The 22,347-nt window shown below is 38.3% G+C and overlaps 1 protein-coding gene across 2 annotated transcripts; it reads right to left on the reverse strand.

The window, feature by feature from the left end:
- Positions 1-1,123: 1,123 nt before the first annotated feature.
- On the reverse strand, positions 1,124-22,088 carry LOC127420493 (tumor necrosis factor receptor superfamily member 1A-like). Of its 2 annotated transcripts, none has more exons than XM_051662827.1 (10): positions 21,946-22,088; positions 19,462-19,549; positions 19,167-19,271; positions 18,907-19,032; positions 13,167-13,275; positions 8,270-8,331; positions 7,944-8,114; positions 7,705-7,745; positions 7,464-7,602; positions 1,124-1,857 (listed from the first exon to the last, which is right to left on the reverse strand). In XM_051662827.1, the coding sequence occupies exons 1-10, from the start codon at positions 21,973-21,975 to the stop codon at positions 1,538-1,540; spliced, it is 1,191 nt and encodes a 396-aa protein (XP_051518787.1). In that variant the 5' UTR covers positions 21,976-22,088; the 3' UTR covers positions 1,124-1,537. The 2 variants fall into 2 exon arrangements, with proteins under 2 accessions (XP_051518787.1, XP_051518788.1); XM_051662828.1 differs by having other exon boundaries at positions 7,705-7,742; positions 21,946-22,082.
- Between the last annotated feature and the right edge of the window lie 259 nt (positions 22,089-22,347).

Below are 22,347 nucleotides of genomic sequence, written 5' to 3' on the forward strand. Positions count from 1 at the left end.
TAAGGCTAGGCCTACCCAAGATTTTGTTTTATTATTATGCAGTCAGTCTCAGACATTTGGCTCATTGGTCCCTTCCACCTGAGAGAATCCCTCCCTGGTTTTGTATTGAACAGAAAGTTCCTGCCCCTATTTCGCCATTGCAAAGCCTTTCTGTCAAACTAACCGGAGAAGTTAAGTTACACCCCGTTATCTTGCATTTTCACTCGGTATGGACAAAAGTGTCAGAGTGTTTAATTCGTACATTTATTTAAATGTTGCCTCGAGCATATGGCTGAACCCAAAATTATGTATTAATAAGTCCCCTTTCAGCTGGACAGAGTGGATTGTGAGGGAGGTTAATACGCTTGGTGACCTATATGAGGGTGGAGTGTTGAGATCCTTTGAAAAATCTGGTTCAACATTTTGAGATTCCCGGGTCTCAATTCTTTAGGTATTTACAGCTGCGCCACCTGCTCTGTACTATTTTTGGGAGTAGCATTCACCCCCCTAAAGCGGCAGATACACCTGGAGTGGTGATTACTGCTTTTGGAAAAGGTCATGAGGCATCAGTGTATTACTCTCTGCTAATTCAGAGTCTGGGGGATGGAGCTTCAACTTCTCTCAAGAGATTATGGGAGAAAGATTGAAACTTGGTATTGGAGGAGGGAGTATGGGCTAGGGTTCTAAAAATTATCAAGTCTACATCTAGAGATGCTAGGGTGCGCCTTATGCAATTTAAGATTTTACATAGATTCTATTGGACCCACACTAGATTGTATAGGCTTGGTCTTAAAGACACACCCACCTGCTGGCGATGCCAATCAGAAGATGGGGACAAAACCCATGTTTTTTGGTGGTGTGTTAAGATCCAAGAATTTTGAGGGTTCAGAGTTTTATGTGTGACGTATTGGGCACTCAAATTTCATTCTGCCCCAGACTCTGTATTTTAGGCGATGGGGCGGTCATTAATTTAGGGGATGGATACATAAAAAGTTGATGTTCGGGGGGAAGGGTTTAATTTGATATAATTCGATTCCGCATTTTCTGTTATGTTTATATAATTTGTTGAATGGAATCAATAAAAATTGTTAATAAAAAAAATAATTGTACATTTATTAAGAAAAGATTACAAAATATACACTGTTGTGACAAAATGAGTTTGAAATAATACTTAATGTAAAATATGACTGAGAACAAATAATCTTTAGTGCCTGTGTTTATCCTATCAACCGTGTTTATCCTGAAAACCAAAAGAGTACCTTTATAAGTCCATAGTAGACACAATAAATATTTAGAACATGTTTTAGATTAAAATATGAAAGGTTGAATTGCTCTTTAAATATTCACATTTGTACAGTATAGTGGTCACTAAATGTGACTGTGACCAAGAACATGGCACTATACAATATGACTTTGTTTAACATTATGCAATTTTTTTTATATTTAACTATGACTGACAGGTCCCTGTCAATTAAACAAGAGTACAAGTGTCTGCAATACAGAGTTCCCTGTATATGATTGCAAAATTCAACTGTAGCTCTCACACATGGAGATGGAGTCAAGATAAGGCAGTTTTCATGCTCTCTTGCAGTTGCTCTAGCTTCTCTTGCAGTTCCTGTGCACACCCTGACAGGTTCATGTAGTGTAATGTTGAGTAGATATTCTCCAGCTCTGCTCCACTGCTTTGGCTCCACAGACGTAGCATTCGGTACTGCTTTTCTAGATAGGACGGGCCTGTCTCCAGTTCTATCCTCTCCATCTGATCATCTGTCACAGAAAGAAGCCTCAGAAACTCCTTCCATCGTTGTACAGGGATTTCTCTGATGATTGTGTAGAGTACTGGTGCTGGCCAATATTCCTTCTGCAGCACCTGCATCACTAGGGGAAAGCATATAGATATGGCTGTTAGATATAGATGAATTGGTATAACCAGTAAAGAATGGGTTTATATGTAAAAGGTTGAGAAACACTTGTGTTGAACTCCTGTATCAAGCCCTTTCAATGGACCCTTTTCATGGACTGTGATGATGCATTTCCACCTTAATTTAGCAGCATGAATCTAGGAAGCTTTTTATATTTTCAATTTTTTAATTATTTAATGTAAATTTATAACATTATTATTTGTGTTATATTACCCTGGCATTAATAATAATAATAAAAAAAAACTAGTTAAAAGTGCTGTGATGGGCTTTCAAATACAGTTGCTGAGGAAGTGACTGTAAATTTGGCATCTTTCTCTCTTCTGACTGCCATAATCTTTCTCTATTGCTTTTCTCATTTGAAAAGTCAAGGAAGCTTAGTGCATTTTCTCTTTTGTTTAGGAGAAAATGGGAGCACAAAAATAATGGTCTCCTATTTACAGTATACAGTAAGTCATAGTTTACTTCCTCATTCCAAACCCAGATATGTGAAAATGGTCCGTACAGTATGAGGCAAGCTCCCATATTAAGCATTTGATCTTTTTATTGGTGCCTAATCATAACAAATAAAAGGGAAATGAAAGGGAAACTGATACAAAATTCCTCATTGTTTTGTTATTCTTGTGCATTCCGAAAATTCTCTGCTATTATCTCTATTTAATTTACAACTTTGAATGTTGCCAATTCAATGTGGGGTTATAAGGCTCCAACACATACTTTCAAAGTTGCTAAAATGTGAGGGTTATTAGAAGTGAAAGCCTATTACCCTATCTGATTAGATAATTCTAAGAAGTCCTTTGATGTTGAATTTGATCACCTTGCCTCCAGGCTAAGCATAAAATTTCACACACGCCTACATGATTAAGGATAAACAATCTATCTACAGGAGTCTGCAGTTGCATGTAAGTGTGTTTATTTAATTGTTTTACTTTGTTGAAGAGTGGTATTCATTGCTAGACTTGTGCTGTTTGTTTACTGTCTTGAACTCGCGTCGCTTATACGAAGGTTGGTGTGTGTGTGTGTGTGTGTGTGCGTGTGTGTGCTATATTTTTTTTGACTTGTCCCAGGTTATTCACTGCTAGATTTAGCGTTGACTGGCCAGTGTTTGTGTAAAACTGTCGTGGTTTTTAGTGTTTATAAACAGTGCTTCACTTGTTTTAGGGTATTATTTATTGCTGAAGTGCAGCATAATTTATTTGCGGTGCACGGAAGTCACACTTGTCACCTCGCGCGACCCTTAGTTTCTGTTGACCACGTGACTAGCTTTGTTGTGCTAAGTAGCATTAAGGCATGTCCTGCCTTTTTCATTGAAAGGCTCATTATCATCACGTATATATTTGACTTGAACGAAAGTGGTAGTCCTCATGTAAAGCCCTCCTCGTGTGAAGACCTACTTGTGTAAAGACCAGCGAGTCTACCTGTGCGAGTCCACCGAGCAAGGACACCGACATGGCGCCACTTACCATAGCACTTAAGTATCTTGTTATCGTATCTCTTATTATTTTCCTTCTACATACTAACATGTCTACTTCACGAATAACACATGCCTTCAAGCACATCCCTGTTATCTGTTACAGACTGTTTACATGATATCGATGCAAGACCAAATGCAACCCACACAACCTACGGCCACTTTGCACTTCATCACCTGCTCCGTTCTCTTTCTCAGTGGGACTCTGGAACTGCCAGTCAACTGTGAACAAAGCTGACTTCATTCCAGCCTTTGCCACGCAGTCCACCCTCAGCATCCTGGCACTGACAGAAACATGGATACGTCCAGAGGATACAGCAACACCTGCTGCTCCAACAATTTCTCATTCTCTCACACCCCTCGACACACCGGTAGGGGCGGGGGAACAAGTTTGCTCATTCATAACAACTGGACTTTTTCAACACACTCTTCACTATGTAGCAATACTAGTTTTGAATTCCATGCTATTACTACAATGCAACCCACAAAAATACATGTTGTTGTCATCTATCGCCCACCAGGTCAGCTGACAAACTTTCTTGAGGAGTTGGATGTCCTGCTGTCCTCCTTGCCGGAGGATGGTAGGCCACTTGTGGTTCTTGGTGATTTCAACATACACCAAGACAAGCCCCAGGCCACTGAATTGAATACTCTCCTGGCCTCATTTGACTTGGGAAAAACTACACACCACAGCGACTCACAGATCGGGCAACCAGCTGGACCTCATCTTTACACGTAACTGTACCAACTCAAATATTCTTGTTACTCCTTTACATGTCTCTGATCACTACTTTGTTCAATTCAACATGACACTCCCATCTATATTAAAACAGACTCCACCATAGGTTTCCTTTTGCCGTAACCTCCATTCCCTCTCACCCTCTCACCTTTCCACTGCTGTCTCTACATCTCTTCCTACACAAAATGTATTTACCATGCTTAATGTAAACACTGCCACAGACACACTAAGCTCTACTTTAACAACCTGTCTAGACAACATCTGTCCTATCTACTCTAGGCCAGCACGTGCTACACCACCCAGCCCCTGGCTGTCTGACGTCCTTCGTGAACATCGGACTGACCTCAGGGCAGCTGAGAGGAGATGGCGGAAATCTAAAGATCCAGCAGATCTAGGTAAATATCAGTCCCTGCTTGCAACTTTTTCAGATAAGGTTAAATCTGCAAAAACCTCCTATTACAGAACAAGATCAACAGCACCACAGACACTCGCAGCTTGTTTAGAACATTCAACACACTTCTCTGCCCTCCCCCTCCACCGCCTGACACATCACTGACAGCAGATGTCTTTGCTACATTTTTTACTAAAAAGGTTACAGCCATCAGCAATGCATTCTCAGCACCACACCTTGTCAAACACCTGTCTCCTGTATGCAACTCTTCTGTCTCCATGTTCTCTCCTCTGACTGACACTGAGGTCTCTAAACTCCTCCTCTCCAACCACCCCACCACCTATTCCCTTGACCCCATTCCTTCTCACCTTCTCCAGGCCATTTCTCCATCCATCCTACCTGCACTCACACATATAATTAATACATCTCTACTTTTACAGGCACTTTTCCCACTACATTTAAGCAGGCTCAAGTAACCCCACTGCTGAAGAAACCCGCACTTAATCCCACACAAATAGAACACTACAGACCAGTCTCTCTCATCCCATTCATGGCAAAAACACTTGAAAGGGCAGTTTTCAATCAAATCTCTGCCTATCTCTCACAGAACAAGCTGCTGGATGACAATCAGTCAGGCTTTAAAAGTGGACACTCCACCGAGACTGCCCTGCTGTCTGTCACCGTGTCGCTGAGATGGGCGAAAGCTGAATCAAGATCATCAGTCCTGATTCTGCTGGACCTTTCTGCAGCCTTTGACACAGTCAACCATAAGATCTTACTCTCTAACCTCTCCTCGCTGGGCATCACAGGAACTGTTCTTGACTCGTTTAATTCCTATCTCTCAGGTAGGCCCTTCAAGGTAGCCTGGAGAGGTGAGGAATCCAAGCCACATCAGCTACTTACTGGGGTACCTCAGGGATCAGTGCTTGGGCCACTTCTCTTCTCTATATACACAACATCACTGGGACCCATCATTCAGGCACATGGTTTCTCTTACCACTGTTACACTGATGACACGCAACTCTACTTGTCTTTCCAGCCCAACGACACCACAGTGACTGCTCGAATTTCTGCCTGCCTGGCGGACATCTCGGCCTGGATGAAGGAGCACCACCTGCAACTCGACAACAGACTAAATTTCACAGACCACATCTCAAAGACCGCAAGATCATGTAGATTTACACTCTACAATATCAGGAAGATAAGACCCTTCCTCTCTGAACATGCCACACAACTGCTTGTCCAGTCACTTGTCATAACTAGACTGGACTACTGTAACGCTCTCATTGCAGGCCTCCCTGCATGTGCAACTAGACCCCTCCAAATGATCCAGAATGCAGCAGCACGTCTGGTCTTTAATGAACCAAAGAGAGCACATGTTACACCACTCCTTGTCTCTCTCCACTGGCTACCGGTTGATGCACGTATCAAATTCAAGGCTCTGATGCTGGCATACAGAACAGTTACTGGGTCTGCTACAGCATAGCTAAAATCATTTATGCAGAGCTACGCGCCCACTAGAAGTCTGCGGTCGGCTAAGGAACGTCGCCTTGTTGTACCAACACAAAGAGGCACCAAATCCCGGACTTTCAGCTTCATCATACCACGTTGGTGGAACGACCTTCCCAAATCCATCCGTGAAGCTGACTCACTCTCTGTCTTCAAAAAACGACTAAAAACACATCTTTTCCATGAGCACTTAACCAGTCATTAAAAAAAAAAAAAAAAAAAAATTTCTGTTGCACTTTATTCTGTTTTGAATACTATTATGATGCTAGTGATACTTTGTAATACAGCACTTTTCATACCACTGTCTCCTAAGATGATTTGCTTATGTTTTCCTCTCTTGTAAGTCGCTTTGGATAAAAGCGTCTGCCAAATGAATAAATGTAAATGTAAATGTAAATAGATAAGGCACAAGAAAGACTTGCCCCTGTAATTTATTATGTAATGAATTTATTATTTATTATAATAATCAGAAAAGCAATTTCAGTGTAAGATTCAGACATTTTTAAAACAGAGAATACAACTTAAATGTGCAGTCAGTGATTTGCTTTGTTAGTTGCATAACCTTTAAAAAGAAAGAAAATTATTTTGAAAGATTAGGTTTAAAATGATGTACACTCACATAAGATGAAAACTCTAGTCATATCAGTCTTGGAGAAAAAGATAATTTATGCACACATTCACGAGCGTCGTCATGTTGAGATTCCATGACCAGCTGAATATTACTTGCTTTATCTCGAAAATCCCTTGATGTGTTGGAATAAATTAATCACATCTGACTGTAAATAGTTAATTTCTACAATGGCATTGGTAACTGAAAACTTTTGCTCCTGCATGCGTCTTTGCTGTATCTATGGCGGTAGGTGTCATAAACAAATATATTACTGAGTTCATTTTTATCTTAATGTACACTCACTGAGCACTTTATTAGGGAACACTGTGGTCTTAATAAAGTGCCCAACGTGGTCTTCTGCTGTTGTAGCCCATCCGCCTCAAGGTTCGACGTGTTGTTCATTCTGAGATGATATTCTGATCACTACAATTATTGTACAGAGCAGTTATCTGAGTTACTACAGACTTTGTCAGTTCGAACCAGTCTAGCAATTCTCTGTTGACCTCTCTCATTAACAAGGCATTTCCACCCACAGAACTGCCGCTCACTGGATGTTTTTTGTTTTTGGCAGCATTCTAAGTAAATTCTAGAGACTGTTGTGCATTAAAAACCCAGGAGATCAGCAGTTACAGAAATACTCAAACCAGCCCATCTGACACCAACAATCATGCTACAGTCAAAATCACTGAGATCACATTTTTTCCTCATTCTGATGGTTGATGTGAACATTAACTGAAGCTCCTGACCCGTATCTGCATGATTTAATGCACTGCACTGCTGCCACATGATTAGCTGATTATATAATCGCATGAATAAATGCTAAGTGAGTGTATATGCATAGTTACATTTTGGGTCTCTAATTGCAATCGAAGGAGCCATGATGCTCTGCCAATCTCCACTAAAGAGGCTGTATGGGTAGTTGGTCACTGGAATCCCCGAGCAAGCTTTGATGGTGGTTTTATTGCAGGATGAGACATTTCTAACCTTTAGGTATAAACAAATGGTGTAATCAAACATGTAAAAAAACATATGCCTCATGAAAGGATATAAATAATCCTAAACAACATTTTTACAGAAAATACAAACCATTGTTGAGGGAATGTTGATTTGGTTATTAGGGTGATCTGCTGAAACAAAGAAAAACTAAATTGACCAAACACCTCAAATATAACCATATTTAGATTTCTTAAATCAGTGTGTGTTTCCAATTTTAGGAAAGTACTACATCTCAAATCACAAAATAAACTAATACAATTAAACTAATTCACTTAAAGACAAAACATATGCTTTTTTATTTCAACCAAATTAAATGCATGTATGTGTACCTGGTTGAATCTGAATGTTTGGATGTGTGCCAACATGCCAATGTTTTGCTTGGCAGAAAAGCTGTCTTTTTCTATGTAATACCCATATAATAAGAAGACAGAGAAGACCACCCAATACAGCCACAATGATCAATGACACCAGCAAGAGCTGGTAATGGGGAGATGACAAACCTAAAAATAAATAAATAAATAAATAAAAGGGGAACAAAAACAGGCACTGAGATAAAGGGGAAAATATTCAAAAAAAGGTGTAAAATGTGTTTCTTACCATTTCTAATTATATTATTTATCAGTATTTGTGTATTTCAATAATATTTCAAAATTACCTTGTGATCCACTGTTATTGGTGGTGCAAAAAGATTTACAAGCCTCGTTCTTGCAGTCAAATCTGAAATAAATTACATGAACCAACAGAAAATGTAAACTGATAATTGATTTGATATTCAAGATGTTTTGGCTCAAAACACTGTTACAGCTCGATGGATCTGTCTAGCAGAAATATTGGTAACACTTTACAATAAGGTTCTATTTGTTATAGTAATTGTTAACATTAGATGCCATGAACTAACAATGAATGAACAATATATTTTATAGCATTAATTAATCTTGGTTAATTTTCATTGATAAAAAGTGATATTATCTTATAAACTTAATTCATACGTAACACATTTTAATTAAAAAAATATATATATACAGTACTGCAGTGTTGTAATCAAGACCACCAAAACCGAGACCATGTCAAGACCAAGACCAGAGTGTATCGAGACCGAGACAAGACCAAGACTTTGAGGGGTTGAGACCAAGTCAAAACTAAGACCAAGGCAGGGCGAGACCCAGTCAAGACCAAGACCAGACCAGTGCGAGTCCCACACTGCATATTCCACTTGATATCTCCGACTAAAGGCATTCCAATGGCAGATGCTCGGAAGAAGACATTAAAGGAAACAAAACTGCAACACTCCCATTAGCTTAGCAGGTCTTTGACTGCCACCACAGATGTCTCCCATCAGTCCAATTCATAAACAATCTGCAACGCTAGCATTTGTGCTACAGGTGTACGATTATCAAAAGAGAGTATAATTTACCATGTTTTGAACACCTGCTACTCTGCTAACATTTGTTAAACATGGTTTAATATCATGTAATGTAGGAACTTTGACTAATTTATCGATATTATTTAATAAAAGTTAATGTTTATTACTTATTTTGTACGTCTTCCTGGGTGCCGACAAGATTGTGTGTGACGTCATGCACCTGCATCTCGGCGAAATCTGAGTTTCCGCACGACTTTCCAAGTTGTAATTACGACTTCAAGTGGCGTTCCATTGCACTTTTCCCAGTAGGAAGTTGGAAAAACCGACTTTCCGAGTTGAATGGAATGCAGCAAATTTGCTAATGTTAGCTAGCTAGATTTGCTAGCATCACTTACACTTAGCTTACCTTTCTTTATGCTTCCTTTCTAAGTGCCAATAAAAGTCTGACATGGTCCCAGCCATCTCGGTAAGCATTGCATTGCAGAATTTACATACTGCTGTGTGCTTTCTTTTGGACACTTTTTTGCAGATGAACTCTTTGTGGTTTAGGTCAGTGTTTCCCCAAAAAATGTCTGCCATGGCACACTTTTTACCATTAAAAAATCCCATGGCACAACACTATCCCACATAATAACCATCATCGATAGTTTTACTTTTTAAGAACTTGTCCATGTTTTCTGTCTGTCTTAGTAGCGTGAACTCGTAATGTTTGAATTCAGCTATGCAAAAAACGCAAGTAAAATAGGTACACTGTATAATGAGGTCACAGATGCCAAAAGCGCTAGCTAGATAATGAAAAACCAACAAATTTGTGTCTTTTCCAGTTTGTAGAGTTGTTCTTGCAAATAAAATTTTGCAAATACATTTTTGTTTTTTATTTATTTATTTATTTACCGCATTTTTGCAGCGGGTCTAAATCACGTTGTTGATAGAGAGAAAAAAAAACACATAAGACGCACTGACAGAGGTTGGATCTGGCAGGCATTAGAACTCTGGAGCAGCCGCAGGGGGGGTACATATGTCCATGTACTAAAATAAAATATTTGATGCCATAAGTGTACCTTCATTTACTATTACTATTATTTTGAATGGCCATGGAAAATGAAGCATTGTGATAACAATTTTACCTGGTAGCAATAAGTAGTCTGTTAATTTACCTGATGAACTTTCACCTTTTGCTGACCCTTTATGCTTCCCAGAGCTAATGTGTGCTACTAAATCACTTGCACCTTTATTAGCAACTGACATATAAGTGCCAGCTTTACATGTCATACATTCTGCTTCCCACGGGTCTCGACCTGGACAAAAGCATGGGAATATTTTGTGCAAATCTTCTGTAAATTTGCACTTTCGTTTGGGCATTGTTTCCACTCAGCTGTCATTTGCTGCTACTGTCAAGAGTTTGTTAGAACAATAATGTTATGATGGACAAAATATTTAAACTGGTTGCATAAAATACTTTGTCATGGAAAATATACTGAATTGGCAACTTTAAAACTCTTTTACCGTTTCTATGCATCATTAAAATACTGTAATAATTTTCCATGGCACACCTGACAACCAAATTGTATTACAGAAGATTTGGCTGACATCTCTCAGACATCACTTCAGTCTATTACGATGGACTTCAGAGGATGAACTGATGCCAACTCCGACCATAAGACATGGGATACATCATATGCCATTGTCTGAACCTTGGATTTAGGATAGATCTCACCGAAAATACCGGCAGTTGAACTGTGATGCACCTAATTGATCTCTGCCTGCATCACCTCGGTCTAATGATGGACTACACACTTGATATGGAATACATAGACTATCAATTAATTGCCAACAAAACCCTTCATCAGCCAACTAACAAGAACAATTGCATCTACAGTATGTGAACTTCTGCAGTTAATCCAGGATGGACTTCAAAGACATTAGTCATTAATCTTACAGTTCTTACAAAATCTTTGTTTAAACACTGACCCTTAACACTTACTTAGTTTAATCATTTTAAACCATGACTTGCACTATACATAAGTAATATTAGCATTATATTCATAATGTTAGCCAGAGGGGAACTGGCCCCCACAGTGAGCCTGGTTTCTCCCAAGGTTATTTTTCTCCATTAACCAACATCTTATGGAGTTTTGTGTTCCTTGCCACAGTCGCCTTTGGCTTGGTCACTGGGGTTCTAAATACAATTATTATTTAATTACTTACTTTTAAACACAATTCACAATCATAATTTATCAAACTACACATTGATGACTCTAAGACATTATAGATATTACGGTTTCATTTTCTGTTAATGCATGATCTTCTGCAAAGCTACTTTGAAATGATGTGTGTTGTGAAAGGCGCTCTTCAAATAAAAATAACTTGACTTTCTTCTCCTGTCTCCCGCATTCACTTTCTTTGTGTGTGAAGGGGGGAGGGGAGGGGTGACAGCCATTAACAGTAACAAAAAGTTCAAATTAGAAATGAGTCAAGTTACTGCTTGCATTTGAAGCAGGAAGTTTTACATCCAATCACAGTAATGATGTTAACAAATAAATCAGACAATGCACAAGCAATTTAGTGATATCCCCGCAGTTGTGGTCTTGACCAGTCTTTAAATAAAATCCCAAGTCCTCTTTGTCTGAGACCGAGACAAGACCGAGTAAAAATGCGGTCGATTCCAAGATGAGACAAAGACCTTCAAAAAGTGGTCTCAAGGTCAAGGCACATAAGATGTTTCACAAAAACATTTGTCTTAAGATGGTTATTTATGTCTTCAGCTTTAGTCTGTCAATAGGAAATATACATTTTAGACTCCCAAACATTCCTTTTGCAAATAGAATTGAATAGAATAACAGGGAGCCCTGCAACAGATGGCATGGCCCTGACAGAGCCCTCCACTAAACATCAAGTCAGTCTGGGATTACATGAAGAGACAGAAGCAATTGAGACAGACTAAGGCCCTGTGTCCACCAAAGTGTTTTTTCCTGAGGCCAGCATATTTTTTCAATTGTTTGCAATGGGAGCACCACGTATTTAAAAAAGCCAGCAGCGTGACGAGGTGCTGAGCGTCTATTCCACGCTGAGCGCTGCACGCTTGGCATTTTTTTCTGGTCACCCTGAGTTGAAAAATGTTCAACTTTGGGTAAAACGCAGTGCTCGTGACTGTCACGTTTTACCTAGCCATCCAATCACAGTGGAGGAGGGGCGGGACAAATACCACACTGACCAACCATCACATCCTACTTGTACAATAACTGAACAACAATGAAGGAGAAGTTTGCTGGTCTCCGAGTATTCATGTCTCTACTAGATGACATTCCCAGACTACCACAATATTAATATAAAAAATAATGCTTGGAGGAACATTACGTGCTTCAGCCTTCCCTTCATCCAGAACAAGTACTCTTCCATTTGCCGACATTTTTACATTCAATACTTGATAACACAAACTATCTGTGAAATTAGGTACTTGCAACACATTAATTCCGTGGATATTCCGTATCATAGCAACCAAACCATCTCAGCTGAAAAAACACCTCCAAAGTGCTCTTAAGCGCTCCCAGCTGGGCGTTTTCAGAAGAGCGTCTAGCATTTTCAGCTGGCAGAAAATGCTTTGGTGGACACACGGCCTAAATAGACAGAAGAACTGTGGCGAATTCTCCAAGAAGCTTGGAACATCCTATCTACCAACCACCAAGAGAAACTGTCCAGGAGTATCTAGGAGAATTGGTGCTGTTTTGAAGGCAAATGTGATCACACCAAATATTCATTTAGCCTTTTTTTATGTTTACTGGACTTTGTATGATATTAATTGATAAATGAAAACTATTTATGGCATTATTTTTGAAGACATCCTGATTCTTCCTGTTCTTATGTGTGTTGGAAACTGATGTTATCAGTAGCTAATATCTTGTGTGAACACTGTGTTTAGGGACAATTATCAGAAATGCAGGAAATACTGATGCATATGCTAACCCTTATGCACAGGAAACCCACAACCTATAAACCTACATGCTAAAAGCCTTGAATAATCACACCAAATCTTTCAAACCAGGCGACCAGCAATGTGTCTCGCTTAACCACTTGTGATCAGATCACCCAAAACATAAACGGGGCCAAAGATCCCTGTTCTCCATAAATAGCATTAATTACCAAAAACCTTTCTGAAATGTACAAAAAAATAAATTTTAAATCCACTTACTTTTCACATTTTTGGCATTTTCCACCAATCAAAAAATAACCATTTCCACAAACTGCTGTTGTGGTTGTAATTCTTTGTTGTTGGTTGCATTTCTCTCCACAGTTTAAACCTGAGAGACAGATAAATGGAAAAACTGTCAGTGGATTCAGTCACAGTCTCCAGACCACAAGAGGTTCTGCTCTGTATTTATACAGTCACTGTAAAATCTATTAGTTATTCTTACTTAAAAAAAAAAGCATGTAAACCTATTGCCTTAAAAATCTAAGTAAATTGGCAGTAATTGTACTTATTTGGCTCAAGTAAAGTGAACTAGGTATAGTCCACTTTACTTGAGCCAAATAAGTATGTTTACTTGATTTAAATAAATCCAAGTTGCCCAACCTTCTATATGACATTTCTTTGAATACCGCCACCCTGCCCATCTCTGTGCACCACTCCTGAAATGAGGGCACTCCAGCCGACTTCCATCCTTTAAGGATGACCTGTCTGCCAATCATAACACTGGCTAGGACCCAATTTTTTATGTATTTATCCCCTATTTTAATGACCACCCCATCGCCTAAAATACAGAGTCTGGGGCTAAATTAAATTTGAGTGTCCAATACGTCACACATAAAACTGAACCCTCAACCAAAAATCTTGGATATTAAAACACCACCAAAAAACATGGGTTGTGTCCCCATCTTCTGATTGGCATCGCCAGTAGCCTATACAATCAAGATGGGGTCCAATAAAATCGCACCCTTGCATCTCTAGATGCAGACTTGATGTTTTTTAGAATCCTAGCCCACTCTCCCTCCTCCAATACCAAGTTTAAATCTTTCTCCCATAATCTCTTGAGAGAAGTTGAAGCTCCATCCCCCAGACTCTGAATTAGCAGGGAATAATACACTGATATATCATGGCCTTTTCCAAAAGAAGTAATCAACACTCCCAGAGTATCCGCCACTCTAGGGGGGAGTATGCTACTCCCAAAAGTAGTACAGAGCAGGTGGCGCAGCTGTAAATACCTGAAGAATTGAGATCTGGGAATCCCAAAATGTTGACCCATATTTTCAAAGGATCTCAACACTCCACTCTTATATAGATCACCGAGCATATTAACCTCCCTCACAATCCACTCTGTCCAGCAGAAAGGGGACTTATTAATACATAATTTTGGGTTCAGCCATATGCTCGAAGCAACATTTAAATAAATGTCTGAATTAAACACTCTGGACACTTTTGTCCATACCGCGTGCAAATGCGAGATAACGGGGTGTAACTTAACTTTTCTGGTTAGTTTGATAGAAAGGCTTTGCAATGGCAAAATAGGGGCAAGAACTTCCTGTTCAATACAAAACCAGGGAGGGGCTCTCTCAGGTGGAAGCGACCAATGAGCCAAATATCTGAGACCAAATGCATAATAATAAAATAAAATCTTGGGTAGGCCTAGCCCACCTTTGTCAATCGACCTATATAACTTACTGAAGTGTTATCTGGGACATTTACCATTCCAAATGAAGGACTTTGCTATGCTATCAAGTTGCTTGAAATAAGACAGGGGGACATCTATAGGGAGAAATTGTAGCAGGTAGTTGAATTTTAGATTACAATTCATTTTAATAACATTAACCTTCCCAATCATCGATAAATGTAATGAAGCCCACCTGCCCACATCGCTCAAAAACCTTTTTATTAAAGGGTCAAAATTAACTCTAACTAAATCACACAAATTTGCTTGGAATAAAATACTCAAATACATAATGCCCTGTTTGGGCCACTGGAAGGCACCTGGCTGAAAAGCCGTTACCGGGCAGTATGCTGTCAGAGCCAAATCTTCGGATTTAAACCAATTAACTCTGTATCCTGAGAACTTAGAAAATGAATTAATAATACTGTGGAGGCAAGGCATATATCTAGTAGGGTCAGAGACGAATAATAAAATATAATCTACTTAAAGCAAAGCTTATGTGCCACACCTCCCACCATCACCCCTGGAAAATCATCTTCCTTATCGCGGCTGCTAATAGTTTCTGGGTAAGACAGAACAATAATGGGGAAAGAGGGAAACCCTGCCATGTGCCCCTATCCAGAGTAAAATAATCTGAAATTAATCCATTAGTTTGTACCACCACTTCCGGTTGTCTATAAAGTAACCTAATCCATCCAAAAAAAGTATTCCCGAACCAGTACATTTCCAAAATTTTAAAAAGATAATCCCATTCTACCATATCAAATGCCTTTTCAACATCAAGTGAGATGGCAGCAACCGGAGTCTGATCATATGCCACTGACCACATGATATTGATGAAAAGCAGGGGCAGTGGTAGCTTAGCAGTTAAGGCTCTGGGTTACTGATCAGATGGTTGGGGGTTCAAGCCCCAGCACTGCCAAGATGCCACTGTTGGGCCCTTGAGCAAGGCCCTTGACCCTATCTGCTCCAGGGGTGCTATATCATGGCTGACCCTGCACTCTGACCCCAGCCTAGCTGGGATATGTGAAAAGAAGAATTTCACTGTATATGTGCAAAATGTATAATGTGTGATAAATAAAGAAAATTATAATATAATTATAAATTATTATTTGATTTCTTGTGTGGCAACACCTCTAAACACACCAGGGCGTGATCTGAGACTAAAATGTTTCCAACTGAGCAATCAACAACAGATGAAATGAGGTACTTATATATATAATATATATATATATTCTAGAGTAAATCTTATGGACTGATGAAAAACATTTATAGTCCCTACCAGATGGGTTCAAAAGTCTCCAAATATCTGTAAGACCAAGATTTTTACACATCCTGTGAAGCATCAATGTTGCTCTAGGGGGCTTGCACACTTTTGCTTCACTATGATCAAGGACTGAGTCCATCAAAAGATTAAAGTCCCCTCCCAATATTATATCATGAGGGGTGCCAGTGGCTTGCAACATCCCTTCAAGATCTATAAAAAGCCCTGATCATCAATGTTTTGTGCATAAATATTAGCCAAAATAATACTTTGTCCCTGAATTTCAGTTAAAACAATATTGACTCTTTCTTATTTATCTTTACTCTGTTTGAGACATTTGAATTGTAGATGTTTCTTATCAATGTAATGATTCCCATGCTCTTACTCGAGCCAGCACTATAAATAAAAATGCCCACCCCATATCTTTCCAACTTTTTCAGCTTCCAGCGGAAAAAGGTGCGTTTCTTGAAGAAACACTAGATCATATTTCTTACGCTTAAGAAGAGAAATAGCCTTCCTTCTTTTTATGAGGTGCCCCAACCCCTTCACATTCCACGTGGAGAGAGACAATCCACTCATATTAACATTTGACATTTTGACATATCAAAAAATAGATTGTGTTTCAAAAACAAGATTATAAAAACCACATTACAACATTAGTTCCACCATCAAAACCCGAACATCCCCCAGAACATAACAAACTGAAAAAAAAAATTTGCGCATTAACCCTGTGCATGACAGCGCCAACTGGCGTCCATCCCTCAAAACTCAACAGTCCATGTACGCCTATGAGAGCCCTGCAACAGATTTGCTGTCGGATTGCTAGTGTTTCTATACAAATTTTGTGAGACAGAATAACACAGCAAAAGATAATCTATAAAACAAACTCCAGCATATGGGCTAAATAAGCACCAAGAGCATGTAGATTCATCCACAAAACTGTCCTGAAGGTGTGTTAATAAACTCCAGCCGATAGGTGGAACTAGCACAAAAAAAGCGCACAGATTCCTCAATCAGTCAAGCGAATGTTCAGTGAGCCGGTCCACTTGGCTGCAGTATGAGTGCAAGCAAATAACTCACTCCAATGACTTTGCAAGAAATACAAAAAAAAAAACTCCAGCCAATAGGCGGAATAAGCACAAAGAGGGTGTAGATTAATCCATAAAAATGTCCTTAAGGTGTGTTACTCTACAAAATAAACTAGAGCCGATAGGCGGACTAAGCACAAAGAGCGTGTAGATTCATCCATATAACTGTCCTAAAGGTGTGTTACTCTACAAAATACACTCCAGCCGATAGGTGGACTAAGCACAAAGAGCATGAAGATGAATCCATAAAACAGCCCTGAAGGTGTGTTACTCTACAAAATAAACTCCAGCTGCTAGGCGGAACCAGCACAAAAAAAGCGTGCAGATTCCTCAAACAGTCAAGCGAATGTTCAATGAGCTGGTCCACTCGGCTACAACGTGAGTACAACAAGATGACTTATTCACTCCATTGACTTTATGAAGGACATCGCTTGCTGTGGGCATGTGAATGTTTTACGGCCATCCTTAGCATCTATTCTCAATTTGGCTGGGAATATCAGTGCAAAAGTGACCTTCCGTTGATGTAAAAGTTTCTTGCATTCCTTGAATCAATCATATTTATCTCTTGTCAAGTTCGCAAAGTCTGGGAACAAGAAAATGCTGTGGTTCTTCCAAGAAAGCCTTCCTTTACTCCTCGCCTCACATAACACAAGATCTTTATCGGATGATCTCAGAAATTTGGCCAGAATTGATCGGGGCCTGTCTCCCTCCACGGATCGCCGAGCAGGAACCCTGTGAGCTTGCTCGATTTCCAGCTTATGGCCTGCTATGTCGAGCAGATTCGGAAAGAACCCATCCAGGAATTTCACCATATCCTGTCCCTCTACTCCATTCGGGACTCCGATGACACGGACGTTATTCCGCTGGCTATGGTTTTCCATGTCCTCCGACTTCCGAAATCCACCTTGGTTGCTAGCTGATTAGAAGATAATTCCCTCTCCGATGACTCCAAGTAATCGATCCATTTCTTGACATCCCTCGCTCTTGTAACCACATCAGTGAACTTCGCCTCCATGGCTGTGATCGATCGATGTATCACAGCAAGATCCTCCAAGTCAGCAACAACCTTCTTCAGCATTTCCAACATGTTCAGCATCTTCCACCGTATTTTCCGCACCTCCCTGACCAAGTCAACTCCCAGGCCCGCGCCGTTCACACGTCCGATCCTCGCATGACGTCACGTGACTACTTGATTTTTTTTTTAAGGCAATTGGTTTCCTCACTTTTTTTAAGTCAACTTATTATATTTTACAGTGATACTGTATATATATATATATATATATATATATATATATATATATATATATATATATATATATATATATCGTCACTGTCTGATGAAAAAACATATCTCCAAAAAACAAATTTTTCAAGAGCATGGAAAAACTCTTTTTCTCATAAACAATCTTACAAGACACTTGATAAACAGACAGCCTGATTAAACATCTTTTCATTGGCCATTTCGATGCACAGTTCAAACAGTAGTAAAAGGTAATTTGGCGCATTCCGTCTATGGTAAAAATTGCCAAAAGTGGAGATCCGTGTTTTTCATCGGACAGCGATGATATATATATATATATATATATATATATATATATATATATATATATATATTACAATTTAAAGCATCGTCTGTGTCCCATAGCCTTTGCACTATTAAAAAATAATTAACATTTAAAGTTTGTTTATTGATTTCCTTTCCTCTGAGAAACACAAAAGTAGGTGTTTAGCAGAATGTTAGCTTCAGTCACCATTCAATTTCATTGCATCTTTTTTTCCATGTAATGAAAGTGAACGGTGACTGACATTTTGTCTAACATCTCCTTTTGTATTCCACGGAAGAGAAAAAGTCATATGGGTTTGTAATAACAAGGGTGAGTAAATGATGACAGAAATGTACATTTTTGGGTGAACTAACCCTTTAATGATACTTACATGCTGTGCAGTTTTGGCAATTTTTACAGGGTATACAGAAGTCAGGATATTGTTTGTAAAAACCAGGTTTACATGCACAAACTCTGTTCTGTGTTGAATTACAGGGCTGCTCCTCTACTTGTAAATCTGTAAAACCAAGGCATGACTTTAAGTGTCTTACATTCATTCAGATGTACCAGCAATGTTTATGCAATTATATAAATTAAAAATACCTCAAATTCTACAGGCATTAACTGAGTGTGTTCTGATGTTTTACTTACTATCACACTGAATACATCTTAAACAGTACTTTAGGTTATTTGGATGGGCAGTATAAAAATCGTCTTTGCACCAACAACAGGTGGAGTGTTTAAGATAATGAGATCCTGTAGGAAATGCCAAAATTATCACACACACACACACACACACACACACACACACACACACACAAATGTGTGTTATGTTAAATTCTTCTCAACAAATGCATTTTATGTTTATGATGAGAAGACCCATTATTTAGTTACAGTGGTTTTATTGTGACTTTTATTTGAGCCAAAGTGTGAACTGTCTGTTTACCTGCTGGACACGGTTCATCTTTCCAGGTAAATGAACTTTCACAGAGGTTTTTACAGTGGGATTGGGTGGCTAGAAAGAGAATGATTACCTGCAATGAAGACACAATGAACTCAACTGCCATCAAATAAAACAATAAAATACATGAGCTTTAAATAAACATGAATATGTAGATATATAATATTAAATAGTTAATTTTCAAATAAAAACTTTGTTACACTGCCTCAGGTAAGCCGTTGAGAAAAACCCTTAAGATGGATTTTTTATTTTTTTTTAACTTTGCCGTCTGACTTCCAGCTTTAATCTGTATTGAATTGTGAGTTCGATCAAAAATATTTTTGTCCATTTATCTCATTTTAAGCTCAATCATTTGCCATATCAGCTTGCAGTTCTACTCAGGCAATGACTCTAAAATATTTTGAAAATATTTAAAAACATTTTAAAGTCCCCAAACACTATTTGAAGATAAGATTCAAGAATAGTTTAAAAAATAGAGATTACTTTTTTGGAGGTCCATGAAAAGTGAGCCAAGAGTGGAATTATTCTCATACTGAACCAAAGCTTAAAATGCTTTTGATTAAGTTTTCAAGATTGCTTTAAATTCTTTTTAATCTTAATTCTTAAATATAAATTCTTAAAAATCTACAAATTTTATTTTTATTTTTTTATTGTGCCCTCTTTCTCTCCCTTTTGAAGTCATGTTCTTTGTATACAGGCCTAAAACACTGTATGGAATCCAATCATTACTACATTCATAACAAATACCATGGCCAATGGATCAGAGGGTACAATAAAATCACCAGTGTCACTTTAAAATGTGACTCAGATGGTTTTCAATGCTTTATGGTACAGTATGGTTGATTTATACACATTAATTCAGTTTCGGCTGAACTCTCCCAGGAGATGATCTGACACTCAAAACATCTAGTAACTAAAAATATTACAGAAATATTAAATAATTTTAAGTATACCTATAGATATATAGAAATGTAGTACCCACTTTATATTAGCTGGCCTTAACTACTATGTATTTAACCATTTGATACAATGTACTTATTATGTACATACATGTTGTTGCATTGTAGTTACATTTAAAGTTCTTGCATTTAATTACATTTGTAGTTACACTGTTAACTTTACCCCTAATCCTAATCCAACCCATACCCCAAAACCTAACTCTAACCCCTAATCCTAATCCTACCCTTACTCCTAAAAATACCCATACCTCAACCTCAGTAGCAGCAAATGTGGGCATTTTGCAGAACAACATGTAGTTACACAGTAAATACATGGTCTTGTATGTATTTAATGTTAGTACATAGTAGTTAAGGCCACCTAATATAAAGTGTGACCGAAATGCAGATATCGGTTAAAATGTGTGGTAAAACTGCATTGGTCCATTGTACTGTAAAGTATGAATATTTTATGGCATTGGCCTTTATGGCATAATAATATATCCCAAAATAATTAGTTTCAATTCATTTTTAACCTATTCAAGTGTGTGCAGTTCAGTTAATATATACAGTATTAAGTAAGGGATAATGTACAGTCAGCTGGTCATTATCGCAACATAAACCCCAACAGGGTCTTGTACCCCCCTGACGAAGTTTATTTTGCGACTGGCTGATGATACATTATCCTGCTTATTACACGTCTACTTGCCCAGTAAATAAATAAATAAAATACTGATTTTCATTTGAAATTCATTGAAATTATGTTATTATGTGAACAGAAAAATATTGTGGAGTCTCTAGAAAGAGCTGAATTCCATCTCTGGTTTGCATTGGAGTTCTGATGGTGATTACATTGTAAAAACAAAATTACCATCTGACTCCTCATTATCAAGCTTATTACATGTCTTCTTACCAAATAAATACATATATGGACATTAAATATCGATTTGCATTGAAATTATGTTACTATGTGAGAAGACAGAGATTGCAGAGTCTCTAGAATCAGCTGAATTCCACCCCCGGTTTGCGTTTGAGTTCTGTTAAATCTCTTAAGTGTTCATTTTGCGAAAATGACTTCTCATTATCTCACATATACAACGACTTCTTGCCAAATAAATTAATAAATGGACATGAAATACTGATTTGAGTTGAGTTATTTTATTAGCTTGTAGAGATTGCAGAGTGATACAAGAAATAGGAAAGATAATTCGCAATCAACAGATGACTGGTGAAATATCACTCTATGCGTATCACTTTTCCGCTGGATCGCACGACTGACTAATCAGAATGGAGTATTCCAGAGAGCCGTGTAATAATATTAATTAATATTCATTCATTTATATTTCATTTATTTTTCATAAACAAACAGCAGAGAGCATAGGCAACACATAGCAAGTATTAACAGTGATGTACTGATACTTAACCATAGTCATGACAATTGAACTAGGTTGAGATCATTCATGAGATGTAGAAGTGAGTAAGGAAATGCAGAAATCATAATAGCAAAAACTGATCAAATTGGGAGGTCACTTACCAAATCAAAACACAAGGTAGACACAGTCATGGTCAGCTAGTTGAACAGTTTCAGCTCAAGAATCATGAATGATGAGCAATAGTATCATTTGAATTCATAGAATTCATTGCATCTGTGTTATTCAGCTAGTGCTTCACCCTGAGATGCTTAGACAGGAAGTTGAGTTGCCAAGCCAGACAGCTTTATGTGGAAGATGTAAGAACATGTGAGAGATGAGAAACAGGAAAACACGTCAGACCATTAGCCTCAACAGAACACTGAGTACAGATTTCATTATAAGGTCTGTGATATGGTTAATAATCTTTATGCGATTGTTCATTTTATCAGATTGCATTTGAAAACGCTATAACATACAGTTCACCTAAAATAAAATAACAATAAAAAGCATGATGACTTTAACCA

The sequence above is a fragment of the Myxocyprinus asiaticus genome, chromosome 29 (assembly GCF_019703515.2).
Source record: "Myxocyprinus asiaticus isolate MX2 ecotype Aquarium Trade chromosome 29, UBuf_Myxa_2, whole genome shotgun sequence".
NCBI classification, from domain to species: Eukaryota; Metazoa; Chordata; class Actinopteri; order Cypriniformes; family Catostomidae; genus Myxocyprinus; species Myxocyprinus asiaticus.